This window comes from Pinus tabuliformis, chromosome 7 (genome assembly GCF_031772625.1).
Source record: "Pinus tabuliformis cultivar Carrire ecotype Pingquan chromosome 7, CPIR1, whole genome shotgun sequence".
Lineage (NCBI taxonomy): Eukaryota > Viridiplantae > Streptophyta > Pinopsida > Pinales > Pinaceae > Pinus > Pinus tabuliformis.
In genome coordinates, this window is record NC_142293.1 from 623,485,939 (window position 1) to 623,510,292 (window position 24,354).

The following is a 24,354-nucleotide window of genomic DNA, read 5'->3' on the forward strand; positions in this document are numbered from 1 at the left end:
AAAGGAAGTTAAAAAAATCAACGTTGACAAAAATGAAGAAGTTACTCACCTCAAGGACCACAATGAAGAAGTTACTCACATCAGCAAGAGAGGAATTGGACCTTGGCACATGTTTATTTATTCTTGATTCTTAAATCTATATCTGTATCCTAAATTATATTGTTAAAAATTAAAACTTGAAAGCTTTCTAATTTTGTGAAATATCACATTCCCCATTTTCTAATTTTTGGGGGCCCATGTTTCCAGTGGGTTGTCATTTTAGATACGTGTTACTGTTTCCCCTACCTTGCAACTTAGTACAAAAGGGATATTTGTAGATACAAAATTGAGGGTCTCATCAATGATATGATAATTTAGGGTAGGTCTAACTACATACCCTGAAATAGGTCTACATCCTCATCATTTAAATATCTCAACCCTACATCGTGATCGTACTCATCTTCCTTGAAATCTGTCTTAAAGTCTAAAAATTCCCAGCTATGTATGATGGTAAATGAATGTCGTAAATCGTTTGACAGCATGCTATAGTCATCCTGCTAGCATTATCATATGCTATACAGCCTACAATCTACAGGTAATTTATAACTTACCTATACAGCCCACAGATTAATAATAAGTGATCTAATTATCTAACTAAAGTCTAAATAGAATAACTGCAGTAAACTCCTTTAAAAAATAATCAGAAAAAACTTAAAACTCAAGTTATTTGCGTGGGACCCGGTGTGTGAGGGTTAGGTGGCTCAATATCCATTTTGGCAGCATTGGATCTGTTCATGATTTTAAGGATCTGTTTATTTGGGGTATCCTATGTGGATCTGTATACATATCTGAAATGTGGGTCTGTGGATCCAACGTCAATACCCCATGGATCCAGTAACACAAATCCCCTGATTCTTGAATTCAGCAACAAATTCACGTGATGACCTTGAAGAAACACGCTTGATGAAAAATTTCGAGAACCCAAACTTAATGCTTGGATTAGAGTGCAAATATGGGTATGAACACCGCCCGTATTCCTTTTTAGTTCATTCCTTCAGATTTGCAGCTGCTGATTGCTAAAAATACGTGACAGGGTTAGTTTCCATTGCTTCATAGGTATATTAAATAGTTGAATTTTAATTGTCACGTTTTAGTATTCGTTTTTAAATTTTGTGGGGGATGGAGGGGAAAGGAATTGAACTGTAACTTAGGATAAAGTACTATTGCTTACCAAAAGAAAAAAAGAAGCTTATTAAGGCAATCATTCTATGGTTTTGATGAAGTATCTAGTTATGTCACATGTGGATGCGTACAAGAAACCCCATGTAGATGATGCTTGAAAAAGCGGATTGTGATGATCACCGTCTCATTGACCGTCTACGGATCACAGGAAACCCTTCATTAGAGAAAGGCACATTTGTGTCACAATGGAATTTCTGCAGCATTGAAAACTGATGAGCCAAAAACATAAGCATGGGTTCTTTCTATAGGTTACGTTTCATCTTCTCAAATAAGTCAGGGAAAGACAGTAACCATCATCTTGGAAATCAGTTTGGGTAGCATTCACTCTGTCCCATGCTACTGGTGTGCTTATTCTCTAACAAGTAGATACACCGCAAAATATCTCAGAGGGGAATAATTTTGAGTTTTTTTGTTCTTCTCTCGATGTTGTTTTGTACTATCAAGCGAGATCTAATATTTTGATTGATTGGGTGTACCTATCTAATTTTGAGTTTTTTTGTTCTTCTTTCGATGTGTTTTGTACTATCAAGCGAGATCTAAGATTTTGATTGATTGGGTGTACCTATCTATTAGCTTTTATATCTGTCACTGACCACCTTTTTTTGGTAATTTATGATTCTTTTCACTTAATTCATAAAATCCTTAAAAATGTTATTGTGCCCATTGGAGTTCTGTCTGTCATTGTATGAGAAACTGATGGTCACAGTCATAGATTAGCTGGCATATTTGTCATATGAAAATGTGGCATTATTTGTTTAGTTAACATCATGAATTATCTATTATTAAGCCTTCATATAAACTTGAATATTGTAGGCCTTGATACCCTCCTCCACGATTTTGTTCTCAATTTCCTGAGTAAAGAATTGTGATAGTTTGCTTGCAACTCGATGTCAATATTTAGTTATTTATTGTGTCTTCTATGCCTGCTGGTGACTGGTTTCACCATTCAGTTGGGATTCCCTTTTAAAATCCCATTAGGAATAATTGTATCAGACTTTCTTGTTGTTTGACTGGATATTGTCTTCAAGTTCTGCTAATAAGCATATTTTATTCTCATTGGGGCTTGTATATATCTTCTGCATCTGATTTTGATTACATGGAACTCTGTTTGGCTTTTAACTTTTGTGCAGGTGATGGAAAGGAGTTACAGACAGCTCTTCAGGAGTGGACAGGACAGCGGACTGTCCCAAATGTATTTATTGGAGGCACACACGTTGGTGGCTGTGATGGTTAGTGATTCAACTTGGATTTTTAGTTACTTATATTTTTTTTATCTATTTTTAAACTAACTACACTTCTAATGTTTCATTAAATATTTTTGTGCCATAAAAAACTGTCATCTCTCTATTCTCTTTTACCACTGGCTAAAATTTCATATCAATCAATTATGAAAACTAAATATAGGATTTCATCTGTGCATGGGTGACATAATTTTGCTTGTACATATGTGCTGAATGATCTGTAAACTACTGTGCATATTCCACTGGAACAGTTTGTCACAACAGATCTCATAAAAATAACTGAAATCTAAATTATGAAAGTTAGTTTTCCTTATATCAAATTCTTTAATAGCTGATTTTCTGCTTAAATAAATGAAATAGTTGAAATACAAAAAACAGAGAACAGAAAGAAATACACACACAAACACACACATCCACAATAGACACAAATATTTTCCTGGAAAATCGCAATGGAAGAAAACCTAGCTAGCAGGTGAGGCTGCTCTGCTCTCTTTTCTCTGGTATGGAAATATCCTATTGCGAAGGAATAGGTATTCTCTATGGAGCTACCTGAGACTTGTGACCTGTAAGGCTGCTACAAAACCTTAACCCCCTCTGTCCTGCCCTTCTCACTCCCAGCTGCTGTGCTCAACTATGGAAAAAAATACAATAAGCATAGAATGGAACTGATACTCATTGGAACCCTGTATTTAACATAGTTCGATAGCCAGCCAACTAGGGGTATGGTTTGATTCCCTCAAAAATATCAACTAAGTTACAGGTTTCCACCTTCTAGAGTTTTCTGAAAATTCCACATATGGCTATCTCTCTTTGCATGAGTAATGGGGGCTGATGCTGTTCTGCTCTTCTCACTCCTGGCTGCTGTGCTCAACTATGGAAAAAAATACAATAGCATAGAATGGAACTGCTACTCATAGGAGCTCTGTATTTAACATAGCTCGATAGCCAGCCAACTAGGGGTAAGGTTTGATTCCCTCAAAAATATCAACTAAGTTACAGGTTTGGACCTTCTAGAGTTTTCTGAAAATTCCACATATGGCTAGCTCTCTTTGCATGAGTAATGGGGGCTGATGTGGCATCATCATGTGCCATGGTGGTCAACATGGTAGGCAAACTTGCAAGAAACATAGTTTTTTCATACAAACTCCAGTTGACTTGATTCTTGCACCGTTGGAAAGGTACCAGGGTTTAATGTTAAAGTGGAGAAGTTTTGACTAATGTTGCATGAAGGCGGGACGAAGCAGGGATGCTTTTTGGAAGCTAATACGCGGAAGTGTTGTTTCCCAAAAATCTAGGAAGCGAAGTGTCTGCTATATATATATATATATATATATATATATATATTATATTTTTTTGCATTTATATTTAAAAAATCATCCAAAATACCAAATTAGTTGTAGAAGATATGGAAACATGCATATTTGTACATAAGTCAAGATAGATATGGCGTCCATTGTACATTAGTGATTAATTATTTGAGCATCAACTATCTAGATGCATCAACCATCTAGAATCTTGATTCTTCTCCTCTTGTCTAGGCTTTGCCTCTACCTCAATTGTCTAGGGATATTAGTCAACATTGCCCAATTTTGAACAAACTACCTAATCCAAGCCTTAAAATATCATAGAAAAAGCTTAACATGCTTGATCAATGATTTTGACTTGATTGAAAAGTAGTTTATTGCTAAGGGCATGACAAAGGAGTTCAACAATTAACACCACAAACACTAGGGTATATACAAGGCTTGGTACTTTTGATTAAATGCCAATCACATACCCTCATACATGATATAATCTAATGAAATGCCACAATCCCATTGATCCTAAATTTTTGAAAACTGTTAAATCTGCTGAATTTTGAATAGGATATGAAATTCTATTTTCTCCTATGAAGTCTGATGAGGTTGGATATTAATTTTAGGTATGTTCTATACGTAGAGCAATTTATTTCAATTTTCACGGTTAGCTCAATATCTTTTCCAGATTAGCAATCACATTAGCGTTAAAGTAAATTGCAGATAGAACATAAACATAGATCGCAGAAGACAAGCCAAGACAAGAGGACACAAGATGTGGCACGAGCCAGGGACAAACCCCAATGTGGGGAAACCCTTGATCAATTCTTCTTATATGTTCTTCAATAGTTCAGCAGAGAGAGAGAGATAATACATTTACAACAGAAGTCAACACTTTGACTTATCTAAATAAGAGCATAGATCATCTCTAAGAAGATGATACATGAGATGGCTGAACTCAGTTGAAGACATGTTGCTTCAATTGATTCTCCAAGGTGACTCCTTCACCTATCATTGTGTTGCATCTCATCATCATGCTGCACCTCACCATGTTGCACCATGTTGTGCTGGACCTCATGACCATGCTGCACACATCATATCGATGCACCTTATGCTGCCATTGGTGTCCCATGTGCCATTGTTGCACCATGCTACCACAGTTGTTCCATGTGCCATCGCTGCTGTCCCACTATTAGTGACATTGCCATTCCATGTTTGGCATACTACTGTCCCATTTGCTATGCTCCAACAAACATCACAACCTTGCTGTCCCATTAGCTTGCTGCACCAAGCACCATTGCCTAGCTGTCCCATTTACCATGTTGTACTAAGCACACTTGCCTAGCTGTCCTATTTGGCACGATGTACCTTGCTGCTGTCCTAATGAGTTTGCAACACCATGCTTGCTGCAATCCCATTGCATGATGCCATCATACTATTAGCACTACTGTCCCATTGTTAGTGACATCGCTGCTCGTATGTGGCTGTATCCAACACGTAAGGAACCCCTCCACATGGCTACTAACAGATTCTCCAAGTGTCTAATAAATCACTATAGATGCTGCCACTGGTTAGGGCATCTAACCACCAAGTCTGCCCCTCCACTTTGGTTACTACAAGCTGCAAGCACATCTCATCCAAACAGATCCAAAATCTGTTGAAAATAGCAACAAGAAATGCTAAAAATAGCATTGTTATAGATAGCATTTCAGGATATATTCCAATTTTAATTTGTCCTTGAATTAAAATTGAGAATTAAAATTCAAAATTAGTCTCACCAGCTATTTGAAAAATAAATAATTAATTCATCTTGAGTTAATTAGTTGGTGAAAATCAAACATGAAGTCTTTGTGAAGATATGCAACAGTTATCCCTTTGATTGAGGAAGTTATCCCTTAATTAAAGAGATAAGGATGAGTTGTATTTGAGTTGTAATTAGTTAGCTCAGGTAACTGAGTTAAGTTCAGTTAAATTAGTTCCAAACAGTTTGTGGAACTAATTGTGAGTTTAGTCAGTTAATGCATGCATGTATACAACTAGTGTTCTTCAGATAACTGAATATTCTCTCATAAATAACTCATGCATGTCAGTTCAGACAAAGACCTAGTTGAGATTAAAGGCAGGGATAATGTACTATCAATTGCTAGAATATTCCCATGTGAATATCTCTTGCATGCAGAAGGAATTCATTACTTGAGGATTGCACAGTTACTACAGAGGTCAGAGCAGTGTGTGAGGTGAGAATCACACAGGTGGTAGTTGGAGGACCCAAGAGAAACTGTGCAAGGAAATAGGAGGCTTGGAGGACTGAAGGAAGGCATATGTGTTGTCTATTCTGTCTATGAGCAGCAGTGAGGGATTGTACTGAGAGCTAAAGCTTTCTGTAATCGTGAGATATTTCCACTTGTATGATAATACAGATAGCGAGATTTTAGCTGAGGTTTTCCCAGAGTATTCTTCTATGGTTCATGTGTGATTGAATCTTCTTCTCTGTTATATGTGTTCTGGTTGATCTTGCTCAAAATCGATTAAGCTTCTGCAAGTTTGATTGTAGAAGTAGATTAAGTATTTTGCTTTAGTACATTGCATAATTAGTTTAATCTACAGTGAGAATTTCTACATGGTATCAGAGCAAAGGTGATCAAAGCGGAGAACAATATACAAAGAAATTCGAAGTTCTTGATTGTAGGTACAAAATCAATTTCTTATCACATCTCAAAGTTCACCAATGGCGTTCAATGGCTTGAGACTCGAGTATGCCTTGGATGGCAGCTCAAATTACATAGCATGGAAGGATCGCATGGAAGCGGTATTAGAAGACAACGGTTTGAAGGACTTCATTGATCAAGAAGTCCCCAAGCCAGCAGTAGCTAATGCCCAAGAATTGGCGGAATGGAAGAAATGTGTGGCGAGAGCGAGGAGGATTCTTCTGGAGGGAGTTCGAGACCATATTATCTCAAGTCTCCATGGGAAGGAGACTCCATTTTCAATGTGGAAGACATTGAAGGATCTATATCAGAACAACAGCGACCAGAGGAAGCTGGCGTTGAAGGACAAGCTTCGGAAAATCAAGTGTGAAAAGGGCGACACGATCTCTACATATTTGAACAAGCTCACCACCTGCAAAGATGAGCTTGGAAGTGTAGGAATCACGACAGCTGATGATGATATGGTGAGTCTTGCTCTCCTCGATCTTCCTAAGAGCTGGCATAACTACCAGGACTCAGTGAATGGAAGAGAGAAACTGCCAGATTGGGAACAACTGTGGTTGGATCTGATGTAAGAGGAGATCAGGAGAAGCACTAGAGATGGTTCTTCATCTAAGCATGATGATGAAGAAAATCTAGCCTTAGCAAGTAAGGCGCGGAAAGGGAAAGGGAAGGCTTCCCATTCCAAATCGAGTTCTTCCCATGGTGGGAAGAAGATTGACAAATCTAAAGTGAGATGCTTTAATTGTCATGAGGTGGGCCATTATGAAACTAATTGTCCATTGAAGAAATCCAAGAAGGGATCCTCGAAAGGATCAGATGGTGAGGCACTGGCCTCACAGTTCGAATTGGATTTTACCCTCATCGCATGCATGGTTTCATCGATGGTGGGTTGTGTTTGGTACCTGGACAGTGGAGCCTCATTCCACATGACCGACGATAAGAGTTTATTCAGTACCTTGGAGGAGAAAGACCTCTAGATGCGCATCGAGATGGGCGATGATGGAAAGTATCGTGTTTCAGGTGAAGGTACGGTTGTGTTTTAGAGGGAGCATGGAGCTCCTCTCACCTTGACTGATGTAAAATATGTGCCTGGATTGAAGAAAAATTTGGTATTGGTCGCGATGTTGGAAGACAAAGGCTATGATGTAGTCTTTAGTAAAGGAAAGGTGTTCTTGAGACACATAGCCACGGGTTAGACCAAGAGGATTGGGATTTGAGTGAAGAATCTCTACAAGCTGGAGGTAGATGACTGTGCTGCAATGAGTTCCAAAACAGAATTGGTGCAAAGCCAAGATATTGGCGAGTTATGGCATAGATGGTTGGGCCACTTGCATCATGGGGCCTTGAAGATAATGCAACAGATTTCTACCGGACTTCCCAAAGGTAAACTTGAGCAAGTGGACACATGCAAAGGTTGTACCTTGGGTAAGCATGCAAAATCTTCCTTTCAAGATCGAGACGGTCGAGCTGAAGCAATCTTGGTGTGAGTTCATGTAGATGTGTGTGGACCATTGTAAAGTTTTGTAGATGTTCTATGCTAAGAGCAATTTCACTTTTCTCACAGCAATCATACAAGTAGATAAGCAAAATGCAGATAGAACATATAAGCAGATCTTACAGAAGACAAATCAGAAACAAGAAAAATGTATGTGTTTGTTTCGGCGGTCAACAGGATGCTTCAACTAGCAAAGTCTCCTTTGGTCAGCCAGCCCAGCATGTGTCACAACAACCCTCCAACCAGTAGATGAGTCAACCCAAGTCAGTTCTACAAAAGTCAACGTTGTCCTGAAAAGTCAACGCAGGGGCAGCAAGCTAAAAGTCAACGCAGCAGCAAAACGGTCAACCCTTTGACCTCGATTTTTGTGCCAGGTAGTATGGCCTTCAAAAATCGAACCTCCCACAAGTTTTCAGCTTGTTTGGACCAAGCGTTGACCAAAGTCAACGCTGGTCAAACTTCTGCGAAACCCTAGCAGCAGAAACCCTAGCAGCAGAAAAATCCTCTTCGTCCTTCCCACGTGTGGCTGAAATTCGTCCTCCAAGTAGCTCGTACTTTTTAGGATGAGAGAGGAAGATGTGAGTTGTGTTGTGTTCAAATTCTCTCCAACTTTTCCTGTATATATATATCCATCAATGAGGGTGTGTGACACATCTGTTGGGCATGTGAGCCTACATTACAAAACTGGCTGACCTTTGCACATATAATTTATTAAGAATAATAAATTCAAAATATAAGTTCTACTCATCGGATTAAGACTATTTTTATATGGATTTTACACCTCTCAGAAAGAGGAATCCAACAAAAATATTAGCCTCTTAATCTGAGCATTAGAACATGGAGTTTGGACCTAGTTGTCCAAATTTAACACTCCCTCTCAACTAGGGAGAACTCCATCTATTAGTGCAATTAACATCGTGAGTCATCCCGCCGAAACTTGCTTTGCTGGCTTCTTTATTTCAGAACAGAAGTGGGTCAGTCACAAAGACATCATTCCCCGACTGACATAATCAGTCCAGAGGTCCCAGACCTCACAAATCTTGATCCCAGATCAAGTGGTTGTACCATGCCATCCTAGATAGAGAGTACGGCAATCTCTGATGCGTCCATCAGTCTTTGATAATAGTCTCTAGCTTTTCCACACCTCATTGGCCAAATGAGAGGTACTTCCCATGAGCCCTGAACTCAATGGGTAGGATGCATACGGGGCACAGATTAAATGAGTGGCGAACCAGCTCAATAATCACAAGGGTGGGGCAGAAGCATTATGAGTGCTTATAGCTCCGAGAAGCTATCCCCAAAGCCCCCCAGAGCTCCCAGAGCTCATCGTCCAACAGGACCCACATCATAGGGTCTTTCCACGACACCAAGACTCTCACGGAAGGTTAGGAACTTGACCTTCCCCAGGGGCTTAGTGAGAATATCCGCGACCTGCTCATCAGTTCCTATATGATCGAGCCTTACGGCGCCTCGCTGTACCATATCCCGGATAAAGTGGTACCTGATATCAATATGCTTGGATCGGTCGTGGAACACAGGATTCTCAGTCATACGAATCCCACTCTGATTATCACAGAGTATTACAGTGGTATCTAGCACATGTTGGAACAGCTCACTAAAGAGCTTCCTCAACCAAACTGCTTCACAACAGGCCATACTAGCAGCAATGTATTCGGCCTCCGCGGTGCTCAAAGCCACCGACTTCTGCTTCCTGCTCATCCATGAGATCGAAGCAGAACCAAGATTGAAACAGCATCCAGATGTGCTCTTACGATCCACCACACTGCCAGCCCAATCGGCATCAGTATATCCCCGGAGTATCACACTCCCGGCAGTGTATCTCAGCCCATGGTTTATCGTGCCCCGAAGATATCTCAAAAGATTCTTGGCACCAACCCAATGAAAATGATGAGGCTCAACCATCTGTTGACTCAAAGTATTCACTGCAAAACATATGTCCGGACGGGTGTTCACTAAGAACATCAAAGCTCCTATGAGTTGACGATACTCAGTAGGATTGGCCAAGATAGGCCCTGCAGCGCTGCCACTCAACTTCTTAAAGTTGAGTTCCATTGGTGTCGACACGGACTTACAGTCCACCATCCCAAATCTTTCCAGAAGCTTCACAATATACTTTCCTTGAGAAAGGAAAATCTCTCCAGGTCTCTGCCAGACCTCCAGGCCTAGGAAATAGTGCATCAGTCCTAGGTCTTTCATCTCGAACTCAGCAGCAAGCTCCCTCTTACATTGATGAATGAGAGGGTCATCACCTGTCAGGAAGAGGTCGTCCACATACAGCACTAGAATGAGAGGCTTTCCTTCCTCAACCTTAAAGTAAAGGTTTGGATCAGCATTGCTTCGAGTGAAGCCCAGCTTCATCAAGTAACTATCCATCCTATCATACCAAGCTCTAGGTGCTTGCTTTAACCCATAGAGGGCTTTCTTCAACCTGCAGACATAAGTGTCTCGATCTTGAACTTCAAATCCCAGAGGTTGTTCTACATACACCTCTTCCTTTATTGCACCATGCAGAAAAGTGGTCTTGACATCCATCTGATGAAGACTCCATCCTTGCGTAGCAGCAAGGGCTATGATGGATCGGATGGTGGTATATCGAGCCACAGGTGCAAATATATCGTCATAGTCAATTCCTTCCTTTTGAGAGAAGCCACGGGCAACAAATCTTGCCTTAAACTTTTCAACACTCCCATCAGATCCATGTTTAATCTTGTAGAGCCATTTAGCGGTGACAACAGATTTGTCCTTCGGTCTCGGGACCACATCCCAGACATCATTCTTCATAATAGCCTCATATTCTTCATGCATAGCATCCTTCCAGACTTGATGCTTGATGGCTTCTTCAAAAGATCCAGGTTCAGATTGTATAATAGTACTCATGGCAGCTAGATACCCTTGGTATCTACACGGCTTCTTGCTTTCTCGGAATGTTCCCCTTGGGGCAGCATGACCCTTAGCATCTTCGAGGGTGTCCCTGAGCCATGATGGCCTCTTTCCTAGAGAAGGGGAAGGATCAATAGGGTCCATTGGCCCTTCAACATCAGGAATAGTCTCATCCTGGGGTTCTTCCAGATTTCCAGGTCTTTCTTCATGGTTTTCTTCAGATCTAGGAAGATCTACTACTTTCTTCAGGGAAGCATCTTCGTCAAAAGTGACATCATGGCTTATCTCTACTTCCCTTTGACCAAGTACATAGGCCTTAGAAGTCTCACTGTAGCCCACAAACATTCCTTTCTTCCCAGTAGCATCCAACTTACTTCTCTTTTCTTTCGGCACATGAAAATAGACAGGACATCCAAAAATTCTAAAATGTGAGACATCAGGTTTCTTACCAGAGAAAACCTCTTCGGGAGTTTTGGAGTCCAAAGCGGAATGAGGGCATCGGTTTTGAATGTACACAACAGTATTTGCAGCTTCTCCCCATAGAAACTTTGGAAGACCCTGGTCACATAGCATGGCACGGGCAGCTTCCACAATAGTCCTATTCTTGCGTTCAGCAACACCATTCTGCTCAGGAGTATATGCAGTGGTAGTCTCCCTCTTAATGCCAGCTTCTCTGCAAAAGTCTTTGAACTCATTTGACTCATATTCAGTGCCATTGTCAGTCCTCAAAATCTTGATCTTCTTTCCGGTCATATTTTCCACCAAGGCTTTGAAGGTACGGAACCACATGAAAGCCTCATCCTTCTTCTTCAAGAAGTATATCCAGGTTTTGCGAGAGAAGTCATCAGTAAATGTCATATAGTAAGAACATCCCCCCAGGGATGTTACAGGCAACATACCGGAAAGATCAGAATGGACCAGTTGCAATATCTCAGATGTCTTTGTGACACTTGAGGGGAAAGGTCCCCTTGTATGTTTTCCTTCAGCACAGCCCTTACATACACCTTTATGATTATTTCCAAAATCAGGCATCCCTGTCACCACCTTCCTTGCTTCGGGAAGAGCCTTGTAATGAAGGTGTCCAAATCTTCAGTGCCATAGTTCGGTTTGACGGATAGTATCACAAGTCATAGCTCCCAACGGACTCCCTCCAACCTGGTAGAGTGTACCAACTCTAAAACCAATTGAGATAGCTTCCTTGAAGCTCTTCTTCCACATGAGTACCTTTCCATCAGAGAAAGTTACATTGAATCCTTTGTCTTCCATGGCAGATACAGACACAAGGTTCTTCTTCAATTTGGGTACATAGAGTACATCTTGTAGATGGAGGACTTGTCCTTGAGACAAGTGGAGGGTCACAGTCCCGGTCCCTTTCACAGGATAAGTGGCATTCTAGATTAGTATCCCTTTCAACCATGTCAGAAAGTGCTTCCTTGAATCCGGTGATGTGTCTTGAGGCACCACTATCGATTAGCCAGACATCCATAGTGTCGGGCGGAGATGCAGCTGAGAGAGCAGATATTAGAATATACTCATTTCTTTTATCAACAACATTAGACTCCTCATACCTGGTATTTCTGGTCCTTTTAGAAGGTGGATGGTTTCCTTCAAAGTGAGCCTTCCTCTTTCCTTTGGAATTGTCATTTCTTTGATTCCCATTCCTTCGGTTGTTGTTGTTGTCGTCACTATCGGGAGAATTCTTCTGGAAGGGGCATTCTCTAGCATAGTGTCCAGTCCTATGGCAGGTGAAACATTTACCCTTCTTCTTTTGAGTCTTAGTCCTTCCTTTGTCCTTGGAACCACCAGAGTTCTTCTTTCGGGAATGAGCAACATAGGCAGCATTTCTTTCATTATCAAATTCCTTCATCCTTGTTTCTTCTTGCATACATCTAGACAGAAGCTCATCAAAGTTAGGGATGGTATTATTGTTGAGAATGGTAGTTGTGAATACTTGCCATTCATATGGAAGTCCTCCAAGTGCGGTGAGAACCATCTCACGATCAGCTATTGTCTCCCCAATAGCTAGCAGATTGTTCCTGGTTTCGGTCAACTTCATAAAGAAAGTTTGAATAGACTCGTCTCGGCCCTTCTTCATATTCTTCAACTTGTTCTTGAGGAATAGCACTTGGTTCACATTGTTTACTCGGAACATAAGTATCAGTTTGTCATACATCTCCTTGGATGTGCCTAGTTCAGATATGTAGGCAACCAGACTCTTATTTATGGATTCCCTGATCAGCAGTTTTGCTCTGATTTCTCCCTTCTTATACTTGTGTTTAACAGCAGCAGAGGCATTTGATGGAGGTTCTTGAATCTTCCCTGTCACATGATCTAGGAGATCATGATCTTCTAATTTGAGATCTAATAACATCTTCCAGGCATGGAAGTCATCACTTCCAGTCAGCTTGTCATTCTCCCTGAATTCAAGCTTAGAGGAATCCATTTCCTTCGATGATGATTGCTATAGATAGAGTTTGTCTTCACCTCAGCTCCGATACCATGTAAAGTTTTGTAGATGTTCTATGCTAAGAGCAATTTCACTTTTCTCACAGCAATCATACAAGTAGATAAGCAAAATGCAGATAGAACATATAAGCAGATCTTACAGAAGACAAATCAGAAACAAGAAAAATGTATGTGTTTGTTTCGGCGATCAACAGGATGCTTCAACCAGCAAAGTCTCCTTTGGTCAGCCAGCCCAGCATGTGTCACAACAACCCTCCAACCAGTAGATGAGTCAACCCAAGTCAGTTCTACAAAAGTCAACGCTGTCCTGAAAAGTCAACGCAGGGGCAGCAAGCTAAAAGTCAACGCAGCAGCAAAACGGTCAACCCTTTGACCTCGATTTTTGTGCCAGGTAGTATGGCCTTCAAAAATCGAACCTCCCACAAGTTTTCAGCTTGTTTGGACCAAGCGTTGACCAAAGTCAACGCTGGTCAAACTTCTGCGAAACCCTAGCAGCAGAAACCCTAGCAGCAGAAAAATCCTCTTCATCCTTCCCACGTGTGGCTGAAATTCGTCCTCCAGGTAGCTCGTACTTTTTAGGATGAGAGAGGAAGATGTGAGTTGTGTTGTGTTCAAATTCTCTCCAACTTTTCCTGTATATATATATCCATCAATGAGGGTGTGTGACACATCTGTTGGGCATGTGAGCCTACATTACAAAACTGGCTGACCTTTGCACATATAATTTATTAAGAATAATAAATTCAAAATATAAGTTCTGCTCATCGGATTAAGACTATTTTTATATGGATTTTACACCTCTCAGAAAGAGGAATCCAACAAAAATATTAGCCTCTTAATATGAGCATTAGAACATGGAGTTTGGACCTAGTTGTCCAAATTTAACAACCATTCTTGACAGCCTCCACTGCTAAATAAAAGTATTATATGATTTTCATTGATGATTTTTCTCGTAAATGTTGGATCTCTTTTATGTAGAAGAAGGATCAAACCTTCTCAAGGTTTTGTGAGTTCAAAGCCTTGGTTGAGAAAGAATCGGGAAAGAAGATCAGGGCCTTAAGAAGCAACAATGGTGGGAGTATGTCTCTCAAGAGTTTAAGGACTTCTATGCAACGGAAGGAATTAAAAGGGAGTTGACGACACCTCTTGTTGAGATTGCAACAAGATGATGGAGCTTAGTGAAAAGAGTCGCCTTCACTAAGTGGGGCCGCAGGCTATTTTTGGCGCAAGTCTATTTTTAGACTATGTCTATTTTTATACATATGGATCATGTCTATGGATTGCAGGTTGTTGTTTATGGATGATTGGTCAAGTTGGGAAAAATAGATGGACTTCTAACGATTGTGGGGGCAGCTCAGGCGATGTTGCATGACCAAGGCCTACCACTTCATTTGTGGGCTGAGGCATGCAACACAGCGGTTTACTTGCAGAATAGAAGGCCGCATCACATACTTGGGATGAAGACACCAGAGGAAGCTTTCTCCGGGTAGAGACCAGATGTGGGTCTCTTCAGGATCTTTGGCTCATCGGTTTATTGCCATGTGACCAAGGATGCCCGGAAGAAGCTAGAGTCGATAGCAGAGTTGGGGATACTTGTGGGGTACACTGATACTCTCCACAACTATCGGGTGTATTTTCCTACTAGTCAAAGGACAGTGGTTCGCAGAGATCTTAAGTTCGATGAGCTGAAGGCCATGTGAGTTTTCCTTGAGAGGGAGCTCAAGTTGCAGGCAAATGAGGAACTTTTGGTTCCTAAGGAGGAGGAGCCTCAGTGCTACACTTTCATCATTGTGCATCTTGAGAGTTTCATATTGAATTCTGAGAGTTTGCAATTTAGCACGTTTTACCTGAGAGTCTCCTTTGTAGCTTAGAACGATTTTGTCCCATATTTCTTTCGTTGATTTCAGCTGGATAACTTTGACAAACTCTGATTGTGACAGACTTCCCAATAATGTATTGAAAGCCTTGGCATTGGTTTCATATTGCTTTTTACCTACTGCGTCTGTAGGAATTGCTGATGGAAATGTATATCCTCCTTCCACGATTTCCCAGACATTTGTTATTGAAGATAGACTGTGGTTCTTACCTTCCAATAATCAAAGTTGCTCCCATCAAAGATTGGCAGTCTGATGGATCCCCTGCTTTCTTGATTACTCATGATGATGGATCTTCCTTCAAGCGATCAAGCTTCTTCTGAAGGACCTACTCCGATACCAATTGTTGGAAATAATACTGAGAGGAGGGGTGAATCAGTATTATCAGATCAATAATTTAATTTTCAAAACAGATTTGTATACGCTACTTCAATGCAATGAACTAGCATGTATACGCAACTATACTTAATGAAACTAGCGTATATACAGAGATCCTTTTGATTTACCCAAATTATCATGTAGTGATATTTAATCAGTATATCAGCAATTCATTAGATAGTGCAGTAAACGCAGAATAAAGCATTACACATAAGCAACACACATAAACACCAAGATATAGGGTGGAAACCCAATGTGGGTGAAAACCACCTGTTGCAATCGTCTCTGTCTTCTTTTAATAATAAGATAATTATGTTTATAATTTTGTACTAGTGCAGCCTTAGCAGGCTTCTACCTGCAGAAGGCTACAACCTTCTCTCGTTCTCCAGCTTCTACTGGAAGGGAGCTACAACCCCCTAGCTCTTGTACTAGCTGATATGTTTACTAGTACGTAGGTGCCTGCCTACAGAGGGCTACAACCTTCTCCTTTCTTCCAGGGACCACGTTTCATAAATTTTTAGACTAAATCCATCAACAACATCATTCAATCATCAAGTATATTTGCATGAACCAATCTCCTATTGAACCAACCATAACCGAATCAATCAATCATTTTGACAGCCCATCAATCTAATCATTCAAGATACTATCACCAGAATATAGTAACCAAAACCCAAGCCAAAACCCAGAATACGGCAATAGCAAACAGAAGCAACTAAAACACATTTTATAAGGTATACGCTACTTCCATGTGTCGAACCTGCGTGCATATGCGCTTTCCTCAAGGCGAACCTGCATACAGTTTTGCAAATCAAATTTATGATGTATACATTGTTTCGATATGCAGAACCAGCGTATGTATGTGCCTTTTCTAAATTGAACCTGCGTACAAATCTGTAAATGATGATTTAAATATTACAACAATCCCAGACTTCAGTGATACCCAGATCATCACATTTACAGACTACAACATGCGCCAATTATTCAGATAAATGATCAAACCACATAAAGATAATTCTCTTCAATCCTTAAGATCTTGATACATCGTTAGATCTTATCCTTCATCAAGCGCTAAGGTTCGTCCTTGGTTCAGATCCAGCGATGCACCATAACCCAATAACCTGCATACTAAATCTCACCCTTCATCAGATATTCAATGCTTGAGTGTCTTGGCCTAATGATCTTCTCCTCCTTTTATAGTTATAGGCATTTTCCAATACCATGGACCAAAACCATTTAGGACCAATACCTTAGATCAAATACCTTGGACCAATACCATGGACCAAATACCTCGGACCAAAAATTTAGTTTTCCAAGGTATTCCTTCTGCAAAAGTGCGTGTGTACGTATATGCATCTTGAATACAGTTAACCCGCGTGTACACGCGGCTTGGCCAATGGTGAAACCTGCGTACACCTCTCTTTCTTCATTCGGTGAAGTCTGATCTATAACTCTGTGCTGTTAACCTACTGCGCTGTGATCTGTCATCTGAGAGAGTTGCCACCAAGGACAACACCTGTGTCATAATGCCAACAAGGGTCCTTGGCAACAATGTACGAAACCGGACAATTCAATGCCGAACCAGCCAGTTCAATGAAAAAGGCCAGTTCGGTACTGAAATGGCCGGTTTCGTACAAGAACCAGTCAGTTTAGGACACCTGTTCGAACCGGTTTTCGCCTCAAACCGGTTGGACCAGCCGGTTCAGACCAATTTGGTGCAGTCTTGATAACACTGATTTAAAGTTATTATTTTGGTTTAAGCCCATTTATCTCTTGTGTGGGATAAATAATTTACCCAATAAAATTTATTCTATTAATTTTTAAAATAAAAGTTCTTAAATTTTCTTCCTCTAAAGGTTGCCATAGAGCCTTGGATCCCTCCTAAACCCTATGCTAGCTTGACTTGTGTGTAGACCAGCTGATTTCTTAACCTGAAATCCATGTGGCTTAACCAACATTAGATACATCAACTGATTCTCAAACAAGCAGAATACCAAAATGCATTGTCGTCAATCAAGATGTTATCTTATGTAGCAACATATACCTAACGTGATCGTTAACCTATATCTATACACCCTTATCATACTCCAACCAAACCTTTTTCTTGTTCTTTTGATCCTCTAAAAGATGTGATAAACTCTAGTTTGTGGGACAGCTACATCTTTGTATCCATATATCTGCTATCTAAATAGGACTTTGTAAATTGTACCCCAAAACTTAAAATCCTTCAAAGTCTTGCCCTGATTCTAAGAAAAAATTATAATATTGATTCTTTTGAGCCCATTATGCACCATCAAATTGACCCTTTTTTCTATTAATTCTTTCCTGAACAGCCATAGGAATTTAATCAAATCTGATTTGCTCATGTCTTCAGAGAAAGGAACCAGACAGCGGATGCCTTATCCAATGATGCTTTAGAGCTCAAGCATCGAAAGTGGATTATCTTGGAAACTTTAGGTGGACATACCTGCTAAGCTGATCAATTTCCTTTTACTTAATCTCTATGTATCAGTCTGAGATTTTTACCTGTAAAGTCCTTTCGAGGACTTCTTTATTTGTAATATGATGGTACTCTGTCACGACTTTGCTGAAAGGACTTTTAGCTTTTGTTCAACGCTGAACTAAATGATGCATACCTCTATGTGACTAGTGGAAGATAACGGAAGAGATATGTCAACAGTTTATAAGCTGGTTCTCTTGTTTCTCTCCCAAATTCCAAGCTCCCTATCACAAGGAAGAGACCATGAAAAACATATTTTGGTTTTCATTTTTCCTTAGTTACTGTGGGAATGGCCTCAAACTTATGAATCAATGCCCATGGAAATTTGCAATATTATTGGTAAGATCCCACATGCAATGGATTCATGTAGCATGTCATCTTGTTAGAATGGAAATACAATCTTGAATCTTAAGAGAAGTTATGTTCACAACAAGCTCCTCTTGAAATCGATTAACTACGATCTCATATTTATATCTAATTATTTTTAGAGTTAATTCATCTCAACTAAATCCCCTACCATCTCATATTTGAAATCCCCTACCATCTCATATTTATATCTAATTTTTTCTAGAATTTATTCATCCCAACTAAATTTCTAAACTCAATAAATAGTCCCAATATCAACCAATAAATAATCCAAACATCACCCTTTGTAGGCATGATTCATATAGCTCACATAGGAGTTTGGAAGTTTGTTCTAATGTTTTCACTTTACAATCCCTAAAATCCTTTCAGGTCTTGGTAAATCCCACAGCTATCCAATTCATCGGACTCACGAGTGAGATATTGTTGTTTTGAATTCAAAGAATTATATTTATTTTTGTGATGGTAGAATGAGTAATTAGGTTGGGTTTTTAATTTGAAAATCATCACTATAATTTTCAATCATATTTATATAATTCACAGATTTATTTACACGTCTTTACTTCATATATCCTCAGTGATAGAATATGCATTTCAGGAAAATTCTAACAACACTATCACAACCAAAAAAATCAGGTTTATTTACACATGTTTTCCTCATATATGCTCGTCATCTGTACCTTCATATTCATAAGTTTCCTAACCGTTTTTCAATTTCCTAAGGCTTAAGAAAGCCTGATTGCTTTTTTTTCGAAGGGTTGTTGTTTAATTTGCTTCGCAATGCATCCACAGAACCAAAAAAAATCCTCATCTTTAGTAAGTTTCCTAACTGTTTTTCAGTTTCCTTACGCTTAGGAAATTATAATTGTGTTTTGTTGCAAAGCGTTGCTGTTTTACTTGCTTAGCAACGCATCCACAGAACCAAAAGAAAATCATTCATGATCAAGTAACTTTACCCAACAGTATGAAATATATAACTGTTTATTGTCTATTTTACTAGAAAAAAATTGATTATCCATGAACTGAAACAGAATATAAGCTTCAAACATTACACTACACGGGCCTCTACCATCAATCAAGTAATCATCTCAGCCAGGAAATAAAAATAGATCGAGGCAGATTAGATTATTGTTATGATAAGGTGTGAATCATAAATCAACACATATATATATTATTATCTTGTAGCTACAAAAAACAAAACCGGGAATGGCAACCCTCATATCTCATTATTTGAGTTTAAACCATTATCATAAAACCCACTGTTGTCAAAAGGATAAATACCATTGTGAGGCAGAGGATGAAACCCCACGTCACTGTGATGTTGTTATGCATCAAAATAACTTCAAGGTCAGTTATCATTGTTTTCATGTGGAAGACCCTGGGTAGTCATCATCTACGATCCCTGCTCTCAAGAACTGTATTTCTTCAAAGGTGAAAGTTGGAGTCATAGCATCATCTGCCTCTATATTTGAAGGTTGGTCAGCTAAAGATATACTTACAGCCATGTCACCTGCAGTCATTGGCTCTTTGATATTTGAGGGGCCAGATGGATGAACATTGACTATATTTGAATCATTCGTTATGGTATCTGCAATCAGCGGTTGCGGTTTATCTTGATACTTCATGTTTGAAGGCCCAGAACCATTGACTTTTATATCAGAAGATTCACCAGCTAGAACAGAAAGAAAACAAGGAGAAAATTAAGATGCATAACCTAAAAAAAATTAACAAACTTAAACTTAAATATCCACCAAAAAACCAGTTGGAAAATTACCTTGAGTCATAGATATTATACCTGCATTGCCCTGTTCCAGGAATTTGATTTTATGATCTATTTTACTACTTTTGGTTTCCAAATAATTTAGTAGTCGCTGTAGCTGTTGCTCGCTGTAACTGTCTAGAGAAGGGTCCCATGAGGGAAGATCGTCTTCCCCCTTTTCTCGCTCTTGGATTTCAGGGATATTGGGCCTATTAATCAGAGCACTGCTTCTGGAAGGGGAATTGGGAAATATGGTGAGATCAGGTTCACCTTCATGCAGATGGCTACAGGAAATCATGAAAGCTTCAATGTTGGACAGAGTAGTGATCTCCTCCAACTTTTTTGCCAGTTCGCCGAGACCAGCACCATAAGTTATGGGTTTTCGACCCATCGAATACCACAAAATTTACCAGAACATCCACCAAGAGAAGCCAGAGGGAAAAATCAAACATAAAATGGGTCAAATCCGACCCCTTGCACCCCAAATTAAAAATTAAAACCGACCCCTTGCACCCCACAAAATCTCCCACGGAAAAATCAAACATAAAAAGGGTCAAATCCACCCAATTAACACTTAAAATTGTGTGTTTTAAAGTTGAAGAACATTGGCTCGTCTTGAAGTTTTCTTAAAGTCCACTTACACTGAACAAGCTAAGTCCACCGTTGCTCTTTGACATGCCTACAATCGAAAGGCTGGCATACCGCGCGGTGACGTGGCTTGACTTGCAACGCTGGCACAGAGTCTAAACGGTAACATTCTCGGCATTTTAAGATTTTTCGTTATTTCGTTAAATTTGGTAGGAATTTTCTAAAAATAAGGCTATGGTAATTTTTTAAAAATCAGGTTATAGTTATTTAGTTAAGGAATTTAGGGTTTCCAAAAGATTTTTCGTTATTTTGTTAAATTTGGTAGGAATTTTTTAAAAATAAGGCTATGGTAATTTTTTTTAAATCAGGTTATAGTTATTTAGTTAAGGAATTTAGGGTTTCCAAAAGTTCTTAGTGATGTTTATTTTTATGTTAAAATTATGATAGAAAATACTAAAAATTTAAGCTTATGAAATTCAAATATTACGAAATTTTTATTTGAAAAAATATTCCAAATATAATATAATAATATTATATATTAATTAATAATAAGTTAAAATAATTTAGTAAACAAATCAATAAAAATAAAAATTAATAAAATAAATTAAACCATATCAATAATACAAGTATAGTTATAATGTTGTATATCGTACATTAAATCTTTTACTGTTATTTATTATTATGAATTAATTTGGTTTCCAAAAAAATGATTAAATAGCAGTTTACAAATTTTACATTATAAATTAATTTAATTTATTTTTAAAATATTTTTTTTTATCTATATTTTGATGGAGTTGTCTATAATGTGATTTTTTGGAGATTTTGGTGACGGAATCCCGCGGAAGAAATTGAGGTTAAATCTTGATTTGTTGCAGTTAAAATAGATTTTTTAACTGCATATTTGGATTCAGCGCCATGAAAAACCCCTGGGACGCCTTGATTGTGCAGAAACTAGCTATCAAACTTGCTATTCCAATAAATTGCTGCCAGATTTTAACCGGGAAAATCCACCCGAAAGACTTCCAAAAAATCTTATTATAAACAACTACCATTTTAATTGGTTACAATTTTTAAAGTCTTATTAAATAAAAATAACATTGTACTAAGTAACAAAGTGACCTGCAAATCACGCTTGCTACCTAAAGTTCAGATTCTCTAGATCAGGAATGTTAATTTTGGGTTTTTCAATCCATAAATTGAGAGTTTCACATTCAAATTCAATAAATTCATTGAACCTCTAAACTTGAGAGATGTGTTCTCTTTAAACAAATTTTTAATTTAATCCCACTTCATATCAGTTATGGTTTGATGGCCAAATTTACCAAAACAACGACATTACTTTGGTTTTTTTTTGTGGTTTTTGAATTCAATAAATTCATTGAACCTCTAAACTTTCGGAGATGTGTTCCCTTTAAACAAACCTTTAATTTGATCCCACTGCATATCAGGAATTTACCAAATCAAAGATATTATTTTGACCCTTTTTTGTGATAGTAATAATGAAGATATTAATTATTTTCTATTATCAAATGTTAGGCTAGTTGTTGTTTATATGCAAAATGACTTAATTTTTTGTTTCATTAAAGTTTTAGAAAGAGAGAAAAAGAGATTATAATATTGAATAACGTGGTTATAATTTTAAGATTTTAAATATTAATATTTTTATTATTAAAAAAAATTACTTAAATAAAATAATTTATTGATAATGTCTAGAATTAGATTTTTTTTTAGAATATTTTCCCTTTAAATTATTAACTTATATTTTTATATCTCATTACAATTACACTTTAAAACTGAAAAATTATTTTAACTAATAATTAATATCAAAATATCTCTTTACTTATAGCTAAAAAAAATAAAAAATAAAAATCATATAATAAAATCATGTGATATCTAAAATATTTAACATTCAATTTCATATATAAAACTTGGATATATATACAAATCTTACTTCAAGACTAAAATATTATTTTAAATAACGAGGCTAAATCCATTTTAACTTCGGATCTATTTAAGAGTCTAGAAGGATAAAATCTTTCAAGGTGTAAACTTGAACATCAAATCTCTCAAAGTGTGAATCTGCAAATGGACCTAGAAGGATCAAATCTTTCAAAGTGTAAGCATGCAAATCAAATCTCTCAAAGTGAAAATCTGCAAATCTTGAACAGAGGTTTGCACCTCAAGAGATTTGATCCCTCTAAGTAATTAGAGATCCATACTTAAGATAGATCTAAGTTGTTTATATGTACACATTTAAATAGGTTATGATATATGACATATATACCTAAAGAAATATCTTATATATCTAAAGCATTGTGATACTTAATTTATTATTTTATTATTATCATTTTTAAATACTTACATATTATTATAATTTAATTTTTAAAGCAATGCCCCATACTTCATTTATTATTTTATTATATAACCTATTCTCACTATTAAATATTTACATATTATTATAATTTTAAAATACAATTTATTTTATTTTTTTAACATGCTTACATGGTTGGAAATCTCAATTTTTAGGTATGGTTTTAAGTCTTAAGGTAAGTAAATTTTATTCAAAATTGTCTTTTTTAAAATATGAAAAACTTTAGGTATTAATGAATGTGATTGTTTCTATTTAATAAACTAATAGTATGAATTATAAAAATTTGATTAAATGGTTTTTTCAAAATTTATGTTAATATTTTTTTTGCTAGTTAGGTTATGTGAATTTTGAGATGGCTAACATGTCTAATTTGTGGCTTGAATAGTTGCAACTCATGAGCATTGAAGTCATCAAAATCACTCAAGAATCGCACCCAGTTTGGGCTACACCAGCGCTTACCACGGCTTTATTTTTTCTTACAAAGTTTCAAATGGGTGACCTTTACACCACCATTAGAGAAATTTTGAGGTAAAAAATGGGGCTCAAAATAAAAATGTACAACCTAAATCAACTTTATAAGAACCAAAAAGATTTAATATGGTGATGTCAACCATGGGGGATAATTCACCATTTTTGGAGTAAGAAAGTATAAAGATTAAAAATAAAAAATAAAAAATAAAACTATTTTTTACACTCATATTTTCAACGTATCTCGCTACAGCTTTACTCAAATTTCTAGGGGAAACACTCATTGGATGAGTACCTATATTGAATACTTTCGATTGACCTTGCTACATTAAAATGAGAAATACATGAAAAATATGATTACAAACATGTTTATCAGGTTTTTTCATGTATTTCTCATTTTTCATGTAGCAGGGTCCATCCAAACTATGCAACATGGGTACTCCTTGGATGAGAAAATAAATTTTTCATCCAATATGTGCTCCCACTCGAAATTTGAGTAAAATCATAGATAGATACGGTAAAAATACAAGTTGAAAAGTAGTTTTTTTCTTTTTCCTCTAAATTTGAGGTTGTAATCTAATTTTATTTTATTGTTTTCACTATTATTTTATAATATTCCTTAGGAGGACCATTTTAGACCTCAAATTTTCTCTAATGGAAGTGCCTTAACATCTTTAATTTTAACAATGTTTTTTCATATAATAAATATATTAATGAATTTTA

The 24,354-nt window shown here is 37.7% G+C and overlaps 1 protein-coding gene and 1 long non-coding RNA gene across 12 annotated transcripts; one reads left to right on the forward strand and one right to left on the reverse strand.

Moving 5' to 3' along the window:
- The first annotated feature begins 746 nt into the window (after positions 1-746).
- LOC149248979 (uncharacterized) lies at positions 747-24,354 on the forward strand. 10 transcript variants are annotated; one of them, XR_016266717.1, is made up of 3 exons: positions 747-1,095; positions 2,352-2,450; positions 17,957-18,418. It is a non-coding gene; the product is annotated as an uncharacterized LOC149248979 (long non-coding RNA). The 10 variants fall into 10 exon arrangements; XR_016266716.1 differs by lacking the exon at positions 17,957-18,418 and adding an exon at positions 23,549-24,354 and having other exon boundaries at positions 749-1,095; XR_016266711.1 differs by lacking the exon at positions 17,957-18,418 and adding an exon at positions 23,549-24,354 and having other exon boundaries at positions 751-1,073.
- Positions 19,475-20,752, reverse strand: LOC149248980 (uncharacterized). Of its 2 annotated transcripts, none has more exons than XM_089456146.1 (2): positions 20,220-20,752; positions 19,475-20,117 (listed from the first exon to the last, which is right to left on the reverse strand). In XM_089456146.1, exons 1-2 carry the CDS (start codon positions 20,593-20,595, stop codon positions 19,810-19,812), a joined length of 684 nt encoding a protein of 227 aa, XP_089312272.1. In that variant the 5' UTR covers positions 20,596-20,752; the 3' UTR covers positions 19,475-19,809. The 2 variants fall into 2 exon arrangements, with proteins under 2 accessions (XP_089312272.1, XP_089312273.1); XM_089456147.1 differs by having other exon boundaries at positions 19,476-20,117; positions 20,241-20,752.

Coding starts and splice junctions, on each gene's coding strand:
- LOC149248980 (XM_089456146.1), bottom strand. CDS start 20,595: ATGGGTCGAAAACCCATAACTTATGGTGCTGGTCTCGGCGAACTGGCA. Junction 20,118..20,219: donor TATAATATCTATGACTCAAG/GTAATTTTCCAA, acceptor TTTCTGTTCTAG/CTGGTGAATCTTCTGATATA.